The following is a 13,712-nucleotide window of genomic DNA, read 5'->3' on the forward strand; positions in this document are numbered from 1 at the left end:
TTATTCAAGATTTAATCGGATGTTGCCATGGAAACCCGCCATTTTACCTTGTTTTGAAACTCCAGCGAAAAAGTAATCAGTAAATGTAATCTGAGTATATCTGGGATCTAGTATTTTCTTTCACTCAGAACAGAAAAATAACAATCACGGGCATCAGTGCTTTTGTAACGACCGGTAGCTAAGGTCGCATTTTAAAACATGATTTTAAACGTGATTTAAAAGTTAGATTAGGAGATAAATGCACTTTTGTGCAGCAGCATAACACTGCAGTCAACGAGTGAACTGGATTTCCCGGTCACGTGATACCACGTTGCAATTCGGGAATTGGGAGTGTTTCTCTTCAACGCCGTTGCCTCGTACAGTAGCTACAGATTAATTGCGACCGAAGGTCACAGTATACCATGAGAAATGTCGCACCTTGTCCTTCCGTCCATAAAGGAAGTGATGTCGCAGCTTGTCCTTCCATCCGTACAGGAAGTGATGTCATGTGACATCACATGACATCACCTCATCAAAGATCAAACCCTGGATATCCATACATCATCAGTCAGTCAGTCAGTCAGTCAGTCAGTCAGTCAGTCAGTCAGTCAGTCAGTCAGTACACATTTTTACAGTCTATGGGTTGGTACAAGCCAGTTGTCACCTTGCCACTGTGACATCACAGGTGATATCACAGGTGACATCACCTATGTAAAAGTCCATATATGGGTATCCTTTTATGCCCATATATGAAGATCCCTGATGTCATCGATATATATCACTGGCCAGATGGCAAAGGCATTGCCCATATCTGTGTGGCTGGTTCAGATAGGGATCTCCATGTATGGGCATACAATATATTGTATGTATATGGATACATATTATTATTAAGGATAAAATAAAATAAAAAGTCCATATGGTCATTCCCAGAAACCAAATCCCTTTTATGCCCGTATATGGAGCTTTCTGATCAATTCCAGGCCCTAACTGGACCAAGAGTCTGCTTTACTCTGATTTACACCCTACCTTCCCTGAAAACGTTACTATTAAGTCCATATATGTATATGGATATATATTAATAAAGGATAAAATAAATAAAATGTCCATATACAGTACGGGCATTTCCCAGATGATGCCCTGTTAGTGTACCCCTCATGCCCATATATGGAGATCCCCAGGCATTAAACCCAGGCCCTAACTGGCCAAGGCCCTGCTTGGCATAACTAATTAACATGCCCATATATGGAGATCCCTCTCCCAATGTCATCAATATTAAGGACATATCTGGGAATGCCCATATTTGGTAATGCCCATATATGGGCATGTTTTGACATAACATTGTTGACCATCATGCAGGGGTCTCCATATATGGGTAACTGGTCCGATATACATCACTGGCCAGAGGTCGAGGTTGCATGTCGCCCTGAGGCGTCTTACTAGTATAGTTTACTGTACAATGTGTCGAACGTGTCGTGGGCACCGGGAGACATCAAAGAAGTTTGACGCGTTGGCACGTTGTGGACCTCCTACGAGTTAATAAGCAATACTAAATAGTTCTTAGTTGACAAACTTTCCTGACCATCTTTGGACATGATGGCCAAATCCAGGGCACTTTACAAATAAGATTCAATCTTTAGCTATTGATAGTAAGTTACTACAGTATGTGTGCAAGTTAAGCTTGCACATGCACTAGACAGTATTGAGGGTGTCATTGACCAACTGGCTTGTACCATTTGGGGATATGGAAATAGTTTAAAAATGTTGTTCTTCATAATAACAAAACAGGCTACTCCTGTAAACTTTAGAAACCAATCTTCAACCAATCGACAGACAGGATGGAATATGAAAAATCAGATAGATTTGTCTTGGTCAGATGACTAGAGCTAATGTACTGATTTGCGTGATGTCTGGACAGAATCTGTCTGAGTAATATTAAAAAAATGTGTATCACAAAAATCGGCCTCCTGGTGGCAATAACAGGTCGATGTGAGAGGCCTCCAGGGAGTATGTGTGCACAGTTTTATGCCGATTGGCCCAACAGTGCCGGAGATTATCTGCTCGCAGACGGATGGACGGACACTCACACTGACACACGGACCGACAGGGGCGAAAACATCAGTCGGACTTCTGCCAGGCAGAGACGATAAAGCACAGCAGGGCTGATGCTACTAATGCAACCATGGTCGTGTATATACTGCATCTCCAACCCTTTGGTTCCAGTCATCCTGGATGATCTATTAAACTGGCTCAACTAAATCTCTATGGGGATAACACAAAAACCTGAACATCTCTGACTGATGAACACCATGTTACACCACTGGTCCCACCAGCCACAAGTAGCTGCTTCCTGTATCCAGCGTTTCAAATTAGAAGCCCTCTGGGATTTCATACCCACCCAGTCCAGCCATACCATACTAGATTTTGACCTAGTCTTGTTTAACTGTATGAGGCCACCACCAGAGTGGCCTCGACATCAGCCGCAAATAGCGGTTATAGTTTCTAAAGCTAACCTTTTGTCTTAGACCAACAGCAAATGAATGATGACAGGTGGACCTCTGTTTTAAGGTCTACCCCCACCTGAGCACAGCCTCCAACTTGTGTCTCGCTGTTTGACATTTACAGAGTTCAAGTGTAATTAACAGCATACCCGCTGAAAGTTCCCTATTTAGATAAGAGATCCCAAGTGTATGATTCAGTGTGCATGTGTGCATGTGTGTGTGCATGCGTGCGTGCGTGTGTGCGTGCGTGTGTGCGTGAATTATGAGTTATAGTCTTCTTCACTAGCTGACCCACCCATGGTAAATATATATTAGAATGACAACATTGAGGGGTTTTTATCCTATTCTCTTTAAAACCTCTTTCCTCAGAAAATGCATGAAAGATGCAAATATCAAGGATAATTTATGAGTGGTCTCGTTATTTAAATTGTCTTAGCTTAAAGATTCAATTAAAATGTAAACATTGCTCTTCATGTTGAGTCTTCCATAATAAGAACAACATCTGTATAATTAAGAATGCACACCATATACAACATGGAATTATTATTTTGGATTATTGATGGCAATCAATAGTGATGATTGTAATAGCAAAGCAAAGGGGGACAGGGAAGTCATTGCACTGGGAAAACGTGGGAAACATGTATAGGATTTGAGAGGGAGAGGTTGTGTGTGTGTGTGTGTGTGTGTGTGTGTGTGTGTGTGTGTGTGTGTGTGTGTGTGTGTGTGTGTGTGTGTGTGTGTGTGTGTGTGTGTGTGTGTGTGCGCGCGTGTGCTCTACAATATAATTTTAATATATTCTCCCATAGCTAAGCCAATATACCACGGAAAAGACGCTTTCCGATTTTCATTTCATTTCACTTTGTTTTGCACAGTGTATGAATACATTATATGCAATGATGATGCACCACGTCTACTTCGTACTAAAAATAACACAAGGACATCTTAGAGTAGTTAACTAAGAAAAGTTAGGCACGGGCAAAGTCAGCTTAAGAGTTAGAGTAAATGGCGAAGGACATAGCGACGTGAGACCTTCTCCGGTCACCTCCCTTCTCAACACAATGCTCCCCGTCAACCCCGACGGGTCCTTGGATCTCCACTTACGTCCGTCACAAGGGGTAGGAAAGTGGGACTGAGTTACTGGGGCCCAAGGTGGAGGGGCCCTAATAACTTTATGAAAAATAGCAGATATACAAGCTCGCAGCGCGGCACCGAGTGCCGCGCTGCGAGCTTGTAGATCTGCTATTTTTGAAAAGTTGTGAAAATCTTTGAATATATGTATTTTTTAAGCGAACATTTCTAACTCAAATTTTGCTTCTGGGGGTCCCTGGAACTAAATATTTTGAGATCGGGGTCCGTGGCCAAATACATATCATCTTGGGGGTTCTTGACATAGGTTTCTTGCACACATTTTCAAGATTTTTCAAAAATAGCAGATCTACAAGCTCACAGCGCGGCACCGAGTGCCGCGCTGTGAGCTTGTATATCTGCTATTTTTCAATAGTTAACATTCATGGGGGGCCCGCAGTGAATCCTTGTACCCAGGGCCCAGAATTTGGTGTGACGCCCCTGCTTACGTCACCTAACACCCCCCCCCCCCCCCTCCAAAAGATATAGACAAAGCCTTTTAAAAATGATGTCTAAATAATTCAGCCGTGCCAAGAGTTTAGCGACCACAAATGAAATACAATGATTATTTAATAGTGTATAACTGTTGCAGAGGCCTCATGACATATTTAAAGGCGGTGAATTATTAAGTTCTCACCTTCACGGTTTGTCCGGCTTCGGGGCCATCCTGGTGGGAGCAGAAAAGAGATCATTAGGAAGAGTTTGGAATCCAGAAATATTTACATTAATAATTTAGACTTTCTTTTTTTTATGTCACATTAACACAGCCAACCCACCACTATAAGGTGCCTCCACACACGCACGCACGCACGTGCGCACACACACACACACACACACACACACACACACACACACACACACACACACACACACACACACACACACACACACACACACACACACACACACACACACACACACACACACACACACACTTTTCTGTCTTCTTTGTTTAATTCTTCTTTCATCCTGACAGTCAGTTCTTGACAGTTTTCTCTTTTTTTTTTACTTCCTGTCACGGTAAGGGAATGGCAGGTTTAAAACAATAACGCCCATGATCGCTGACAGTAAGTAAGAACTTTTTAACACCTTATTTTGTGTTCGCCAACTGTCACATTAGGTGTGATTAGGTTTGATTAGATCATTGCACACATTTCTTTCAGTGACAGAAGCTGATGATAGCAACGTGCACCACTCTAATACGCAACACACACTGGTGTTGAAGAAACTAACAATGATTATAATAACTGTCACACATGAAACACAAAGACCTCATTACTTACGCTGAGTTTGAGTGGCTGGTTCTCACTCTTAGATGACGTGGATTATCATGTAAATAACCAAAGGAAAGAAACTCATCAACCGAGGCTAAATCACTTTTCTCAATTCCCCTGCAGCATGGTTGATATTTGTGTGATTTTATTTGTCACCATGGTGCACACTCCTGTGGTGAGTTCCCCCTTATTTAGGCCTAGAATTATTGAATGATTTAACCAGTGAAAAATAGCAGATATACAAGCTCACAGCGTGGCACCGAGTGCCGCGCTGCGAGCTTGTAGATCTGCTATTTTTGAAAAAGTCGTGAAAATGTGTGCAAATCTTTGAATATATGTATTTTCAAAGCGAACGTTTGTAACTCAAATTTTGCTTCTGGGTGGTCCCTGGAACTAAATATTTTGAGATGGGGGTCCGTGGCCAAATAAATATCATTTTGGGGGTCCTTCACATGAAAAGGTTTGAGAACCACTGACATAGTAGTCTCTCAAGAACAGACTAACTGACCTCCAGTTAATTGAAAAGGACCTTTTCTTTGACGATGGCTAGCCAGATTGCTGACATAGAAACATAGGTTTTTCAAAAAAAATTAGAAGGATTCAAAAGACACTTATAGAATCGGGTCAAAATTCAAATTTTCATGATTTTTCAAAAATAGCAGATCTACAAGGTCGCAGCGCGGCACTCGGTGCCGCGCTGTGAGCTTGTATATCTGCTATTTTTCAATAGTTAAAACATAAAATAATAATACACAATAATATAGTGTACCCGTTCTGAATGGGTTAATGCTGTGGCCCATCTTCCACCACTCTAACCCATGAGCTGTCACAACTAATCTCACATCATCATGTCTCGCCTCTTCCCAAGTCAAACAAAATGATATCCAGGTAAAGATTGCTCCCTGCTTTTTTTTTCTTCTCCTATCAAAAGTGTGAAACGATTTTCTCTGATAAGGCTGCGGTCTAGCAAGGTGCAATTTTGATATTAGCATATATATCACTGGTTGTGCACAGAAGGCCAATCAGCATGATGAGAGCCTGTCTGGTTGTCAGAGTCAGGTAGGCCTGTAGTTAGCATGGCTTCGTATAGGCCAGGAGACTCACCTACTGTATGAGGTTTTATCTGTTTTGGTACTGTACTTGTAAATAAAACAATGTATTATTGTGTTTCAACACTGATTAAAACATTGATATTGTTTAAAGGTAGCCTAAAAGGCCTACAGATAGTGAGTCATAATGTAAAACTACATGTAGCTATATTATATATTGAATTTGCCTTATGCCTTATGCCTTATGTTAAAGGGGTGTGAATGGTGTGGGTTACCTCACAGACATGACATGCCCAGCCCCATAATGGACACCACTGGGAAATAGATTTTCTAGGTATGAAGGCCACGCCTAAACATCTAGTATACAGAGATTCCCTGACAGTGTGGGGTGGGAGTTGAGACAAAATATGGAAGCTGTGTTGCTTGTGTGCATTCTGTGAACTGAAGGCAGCTGCTTTCTGTTTTGGGTCTTTTGCACTTGGATAAACACCTGTGACTTAGTGCCTTAGTTTACTCTACTGTAGCTGAGCTCCATGGACAAAGCTCTAGACCTGAGTCAGAGGGCAAAGAGGTCACTTGTGAGTTGTGACAGTTGAGCCTGCCTTTCCACTTTAACTGAGATGACAGGTCAGCTACTGTATAACACATATAGCTTGCATTGATTAGCCTAGGGATAAAATACCCCTGCCAATGCTCCATGAGTCCTAGACTCTTCTCCCTCCTGGCTCCCAGGCTGTGGAATAATGCCCCCCATGTCACAGTGATGACTGCAGATTCACTCCCCCATTTTCTGCCAGTCTGAAAATTCACCTCTTCAGACTCCACTTCATTGTTTTTTTGCAATGACAGATTGGTCTGGTTTCCAGGCTACCACTTCATCCCCTCTTTTCCTTGCATCCCATCTTGTCACAGTAGGCCAAGGAAGTACCTCCACGCATGTGTTTTCACATGGGAGCAACGCCTTTATTAGACCCTGTCTTGTTCAATAAACACATGGCTCAGAGTGGATTATCCCGCTTACGCTATGGCCACTTATCACCTTGTTACATACGAGAGGAGAGTAGAACCCAAACGCAGATGAGCATGAGCTGTTCATTCTCAAAGGGTTTATTTCAGTAACAAACAAGTCCCACAGGAACAGCCATAGAAAACATAACAATTCTTCAACTTTCAACTTTTTAACAACATATAGAATAACACAAACACATTTTCAGATACAACGCCCTCTAAGCTCAAACTGTAAAAAAGTTCCTTCTGAAAAGTACTTCTGAAAAGCTTGTATGCTCTTTGGAGGAGGGACATCTGGTTCCTTTTTGTGCGACTCACAGGCTGTGTGAGTGACCTCAGCATTTCTTAATATTGTGATATAGCTTGAATATATCCACTGTCTCTACTGCCTGGTTTGTTCAAAACAATAGAACACATACTGTACTGTACACTCCAGAAGGCAAAACTAAATCTGAGGCGGGAGTAGGACTCAGAAACATTAGGAAAAGGCAAACAGAATCCTAAGAACAAGACCCCGAGATACAGAACACGGTAAACCGGTATGAATGCGGAGACAGAGGGGAATGAGTCAAATTGTTATAGAGGTAGGATTATGTGAGAAGTGACAACAAGTCCGTAGTTTGGACAGGGAACTAATTTAGAAAGGGAACTATTTGGACTTGTTCAACAAACTGAACTGTTTTCCAAAGTCAGCTGTAATTCCAGTTGATCTTGAAGTTGATCATTTTCAGTGCTGGAAGGTTTAGACTGGCTTTAGACTTTAGTTGGTACTGTATCCATTCTAGTGTGTGTGTGGACATTACCGGATGGTGTGGATACAGTAGGTGGCTCTAAACCAGATAAGCACTAAAGCAGCAATGAGAGAGGCTTTACAGCCCTTCTTGGGCAAATCTTTGGCAATAGCTCAGTTTGTCTCCAATGTGCATATCATGTGTACATTTGTTTTATTTGTAAGTGTTACTTAGGCATTTAAAATACTGTTCAGCCTGTGTGTGTGTGCGTGCGTGTGTGCGTGCGTGCGTGCGTGCGTGCGTGCGTATACGTACATGCGTGCATGTTTGCATGCATGAGTGTATGTAAAGGATATATGTTCTACAATATGCATATTCCTTTGCGCTACGGAATCTCACTTTGCAATAGAAAGGCTCAGTTAAGCATAATGATGTGGTGTACTGTAGATGGTTAATGCACATATAAGTGACATGGCCACTGTGGGTGTGTGATGTGTTACCTGTATGGCGATGGTGAGCGAGGTAGCGTTGAAGTACTTCTCCACTAGGCTGGCCACCCTCTGCGTGGTGCTGAACAGGTCTGCCACCTCATTTGGATGAAGGTCTCTGAAGCGCTCCACCTGCCTCAGTGGGCACACCAGCACATCTAAGCCATTCTGATTAAGGATAATATCAGATATACAGTAGCGTCACAGTGTCAGTGTTGTGGGTAGCGTTGGCCACTTGCCACTTGGTAGCATCTGAAACTGCCTTTACACTGCACTCAGACAGACACAAAGAATCTGCCCTCTTCGACATTGGACAAGAGAGGAGGCCGGGGTACACGCCAGCACTCATAGACGTAAAAGGGGGCTCGAGCCCCTGCCCCTTTACCCGGACGTAAAAAGTGCTCTCTCCAGCACAAAAACGCCACGCCTAAAATAATCAACAGACATGCTCACAATGGGTCACATGGACACAGGTGTCCGGTGGCATTTTTTACATTTTCATCTGTGTGTTGGGCACAAAAAAAGTTTGAGAACCACCGCTCCATTATATATAGAGAAAGTGTGAAGTGAAGAGAAGCGGGGAGATAGGGGGGAGATAATGTGATTCAATGTCGAGAGGGGTATATGAGACACTTGTTGAGGAACTGGGTTATGAGTATATTAGAGAATAAAGGGACTGACTCTGCATACTGTACCTAACACAATTGTCAATTGGCAATTTTTTTTTGCTATAAATACAGGAGTGCCTTGAGATTTTGACTCGCCCATTGGTGTCTCATGGGCACAAAAGGTTTGAAGACCACTGCAGTATTATGTACAGAGAAAGTGCACGTACCAGAATAAAGTCAAGAGAGGAGGAAGATTGGAGGAAGTTAATCTGGTTCAATGGCAGTGGTGTAAAGAAACTAAGTACATTTACTTAAGTACTGTACTTATATACAGTTTTGAGGTATCTCTACTTTACTTGAGTATTTCCAGTTTTCAGTACTTTTACTTCTACTCCACTACATCTCGGTTCCAAATATTGTACTTTTACTCCACAACATTTTTTGAAAACGTATAGTAACTTAGCAGATATCAATGATTATATAAAAAAAACATGCATTAATCCACTTCTGACCGATTTTATACCTTGGCTATTTGAAAATAGCCGATCTGCTATTTTCAAACATTTTGTACTTTTGGTATACAGTATTATGTATATTTTGATGCCAACACTTTCGTATTTTTTACTCAAGTACATTTTGAATTCCAGACTTTTACTTGTAATGGAGTGTTTCTATATTGCAGTATTGATACTTTTACTTAAAGGAGCTATAGTCAACTTTTTCATTGTAGGGCCGACACTTTGTTTACATCCTAGTCTATAGACTAGAATGTAAACAAAGTTTCGGTCTGACAATGGCCAAAATGATTATTTTATCATTATTTTACGCTTTTTGTGGTAATTTTTGAATAGAAACACATATAAGAAGCTTATTTTTGTATAAAATATTTTCGAAACATTATTTTTATTTTAGCATCCGTTTTTCAAGAAAAAGTTGACTATAGCTCCTTTAAGTAAACAATGTAAGTACTTTTTCCACCACTGTTCAATGGGAGAGAGGTATATGAGACACTTGTGACGAGCTGGGCTATGAGTATAGAACAGAATAAAAGGAGTGACTCTGCAAGTCTGCATATCTAAAGCAGTGTTGCCAGGCCTCCCTTTTATAAGCGACTTTGGGTCTTGTTTCTAAAGTGTAGTTGCTTATTTTAATGTCAAGGTCCCCGCAAATGAATGTATTTGTACACAGAACTGAAATATCTGAAAATACTTTGTGCCACGGTATTTAATTTAATTTTTTGAAAATAGCAGATCTACAAGCTCACAACATGTCGTATTGTGGCACGCTGTGACACAATGTATATACAGTAGATACATTGCTATATACACCACTGCACAGCATAAGCCTATAATGGATGATGCTGTGTTCACGGAACCTTCAAATACTCTGAGAGATAAGCTTGATGTTCATGTCGAGTGACTTATTTCCCTATGATGACAACAGAATCCCTATGGTGACAATCTCCGCCAGGGGACATAGCTGAACCAACCAAGCGTACACGTGACCTGATGTTCTCTCTGCCACCTCTGACACACATGATGTGGCTTTAGCAGGTGGTCACTCTGGTGCAGAACGTTTTTTTTGTTTTCCTGTGTGTACTGGGGCGGCAGTGGCTCAGGGGTAGAGAAACCGTCGTTAGAACACAGAGGGTTCCCAGTTCAATCCCGGGCTCCCCCAGAGTTAGTGTCGAAGAGTCCTTCAGCAAGACTCTGAACCTCTAGTTGCTCCCGGTGAGCCGGTTGGTGCCTTGCATGGTTTCCTCCGCCATCGGTGTATGAATGTGTGTGTGTGTGTGTGTGTGTGTGTGTGTGAATGGGTGAATGTACTGTATATGCACAATCTCTGCAAAGCGCCTTGGATAAAGGCGCTAAGCCAGTATTTGTATTAGAATTCTGTACGAAATGTATTGGGTGTCACAATGTGATGAAATTAAGAGCATTTTTGATTCATGTGCAAATTGTGTCTCTTCGGGATTCAAATGTGTGTACCATACAAATAATTAATAATGAAAGAGTAAAGTCTCCACATAACTGTGCTTCTGCGCGGTGTTCACCAATTATAATTATAGTATCAAAAATCAACTTGGAAGAAATAACTAGATTGGATACGAAAGAGAAAAACGCACGAAGGCTGAGAGGAATTTGCAATCATTTCAAATGAAAAAGAGAAACTCAATCAGAAACTCAACTTGAATTCTTACTTATGTGTCAGAAAAGAAAATTGGAAATGCTCTTCCAACGAAAGAGTCGAAAATTGGTATGGTCCCCAAAACGTATTGTCATGCTTGATAACCATAAGCCAAACCTGTCCATAATAATACAGCAATAGAAAATGAATGAATGAATGAATGAATGAATGAATGAATCCTCTAGTCTGTGGTTAGAAAATGTTGCTGGATGAAAAAAAAGAGAATCTGATTCCATTCGATATTAGGACCCTTTGTTTAAAATACATTTATTACAATAGGCCTATTCTACAATTAATTACTGAGGTAAATGTATTTAAGTTGTATCAAACTGCTTAAAATATAAACAAAACAATCCTGAATGTGAATTTAACTCTGAGCCTGTACAAATAATGTCCATTTGTACACACTCAAAGATACATTAATGCATATTGTGGGTCCTAGGGTGTAGCAGGGATACAGTAGGCCTACCTGTGTCTACTACTGTATGTGGTACCTGTATCCCAGGGGTCTATATTGGCTCCCTCCTTTCTTCCCTCTACAACAAATCCCTTAGCTGAAAATAGTGGAAAATAAGCTGATCTGCTATTTTTGGCAGAATGTTTGCCTATTTTTGATGAATGGCCTATATTACAACATGTCCACAATAGAGTGAACAGTGGTGAAGGGGATATTTCCCCTTCCAAATCTGAATGCTTTGATGTTTCATTAATCAACTACTGTGTCATCCGCTCTTCATATACCTACATAAGAGTCAAATGAAATTAATTTAAAAACAGCAGGCAGCAAGAAAGGCATTCAAATGTCTGTCTGTCTGTCTGTCTGTCTGTCTGTCTGTCTGTCTGTCTGTCTGTCAACATATCTCGAGAACCATTTTTATATACCATTTTATATTTTACCTTATATAATACTGATAATGACTTTGATATACATTCATCCAATCAACTTCACGCGTGGCGAAAAGTGCAGTTTCAAGTTTGGAGACGATCAGTTGAGCAGTACATTACAAATAGCCACATGTGACGAATATGCACAACCCTTGTCAACGCTGCAAGCAGCAATACCGGGAGCCAAGTAAACAGCCCATTCTAAACAGGCATGCGTTCGGAACAGACACTGCACTAGTACCCATTAAATACAAAAAAAACTTCAAAAAGCAAGTACATAGCCTAAGTATATATAATAGTTCAATTACAACCAGTTGAAATACGGGTCATCTTTGTTGTTGGTCATAGCCAAGAACAGAACAATACCTGGGTAAATACTGAACATTTCTCCATTTAGTTTGAGTCATGAAGGTCATGGAACACATTACTAGGAAAACTGTCACACCACATATCGTCGTTGTCGGGTGGAAACCTTGTATGTCCAAAACTCTTCGTTTTGCATTTATCATATTTAAAAATGATTTAAACTAGTGAAAACAGCCGATCTACAAGCACACAACACCTCGCACCGTGAGGCGTTGTGTGCTTGTAGATCTGCTGTTTTCACAACCGTTGTGCGACGGCCTTGTATGATGAAGCAGGGCTTTTACTTTGCGAAAAAACATACACATTTGAAACTTGGAGATACAAGGTTTCTGCCCGACAGTGACGATATTGTATGTGTGCAATTGCAGACAGAAAAGTAATCAAGCTAGGCTACAAAACTGAGTGACTCTTTGATGACAGGTAGCGGGGACTTGGGGAGCAAATATCCAAAGGCTTCAAGAACATGTTATTTTGCTTTACAGGTCATTTGATCAATAATATGGGCTTTAGAGAACACTAGCCAGTGGGCTGGGTGGAAAAAAAAGAAAACGAACAAACAAGTAGTGACCAAGAAATGAACAGTGGCAAAGTACCATAATGTAGTTACAGTAGTACAGTGATGTAAGTACAGACGAAAAACAAACAATCTAATTCTCATTTGATCATCTTCCTTTAAAAGAAATAAACATCTCACCACAGTGCACCAGTCGCATCGCTAAACTGGATCCATAGAGAATAACTATGTACTGTATATATTATTTTTCTGCAGGTTATTCTAGCAACTGAGCATCACTCTGCCACTTAATATTCAATTTAAAATGTTTTACATCAGTAGTGCATTTCATAGATCACTGATGTAAGAAGTGAAAGCCCCCCCCCCCTTTGCCCCCAAACACAGTGGTGGGTCCAAGATAGCTGCCAAAACACTAGCAACTTTGGCTTCTCACTCACTGTTATCCTGCTGACTTTGTCTTTGGTCCACTTTAATGCATTAATCTTATTTCTGTTTGATTAATACTTGTGTTGACTGTATCCAATATTTATTTTCCAAGGTAGCAGGCATGATTTGTCAAAGTAATTGGCAGCGATGACTCTGTATATTTTAGTCCAAAACAGCAATCCCTTGTGTCAAAAATACTTTTGATATAAGAAAGTGGACCATTTCTGAAGCATTAAAAGTTTCCACATTCTATGTTGATCTCACTATCAAACCAAAGGAATGGGGCTGTTATACTGTTGATTTGTTGATGTGTAAATACTTCAATTGGAAGAGATAAAAGTGAAATAGACATGTGAGGCCGTTACCCTCCCATAAAACAGAATCCTGTTGCGAGAGGATGATTACATCTTAGCTTTTCATGCCACAATGACCTCATCTGGGGGCAATTCATCTTCAAAAGTCACAAACAGAGGCACAAATGATCAGTTTGCTTCCCCTTGTCAGGCACCCGGCACTGGAGTGGAATCAGATATAATATTAACTGATATCTTTCTTTCCTGTGTGGTGGCGGAGC

The 13,712-nt window shown here is 40.9% G+C and overlaps 1 protein-coding gene across 2 annotated transcripts in view; it reads right to left on the reverse strand.

The window, feature by feature from the left end:
• Positions 1-13,712, reverse strand: part of fhit (fragile histidine triad diadenosine triphosphatase) — a 408,209-nt gene that overhangs the window by 86,429 nt on the left and 308,068 nt on the right. The window contains exons 5-7 of one of the 2 annotated variants that reach the window (XM_080727798.1): positions 8,165-8,310; positions 4,886-4,912; positions 4,240-4,269 (exon numbers count right to left, since the gene is read on the reverse strand). In XM_080727798.1, coding sequence (XP_080583924.1) covers positions 4,240-4,269; positions 4,886-4,912; positions 8,165-8,310 — 203 coding nt within the window. The remainder of the gene's footprint in view (positions 1-4,239; positions 4,270-4,885; positions 4,913-8,164; positions 8,311-13,712) is intronic. The other variant, XM_080727799.1, reaches the window with a different exon arrangement.

The sequence above is a fragment of the Nannobrachium achirus genome, assembly GCF_963921795.1.
Source record: "Nannobrachium achirus genome assembly, chromosome: 6".
Classification (NCBI taxonomy): Eukaryota; Metazoa; Chordata; class Actinopteri; order Myctophiformes; family Myctophidae; genus Nannobrachium; species Nannobrachium achirus.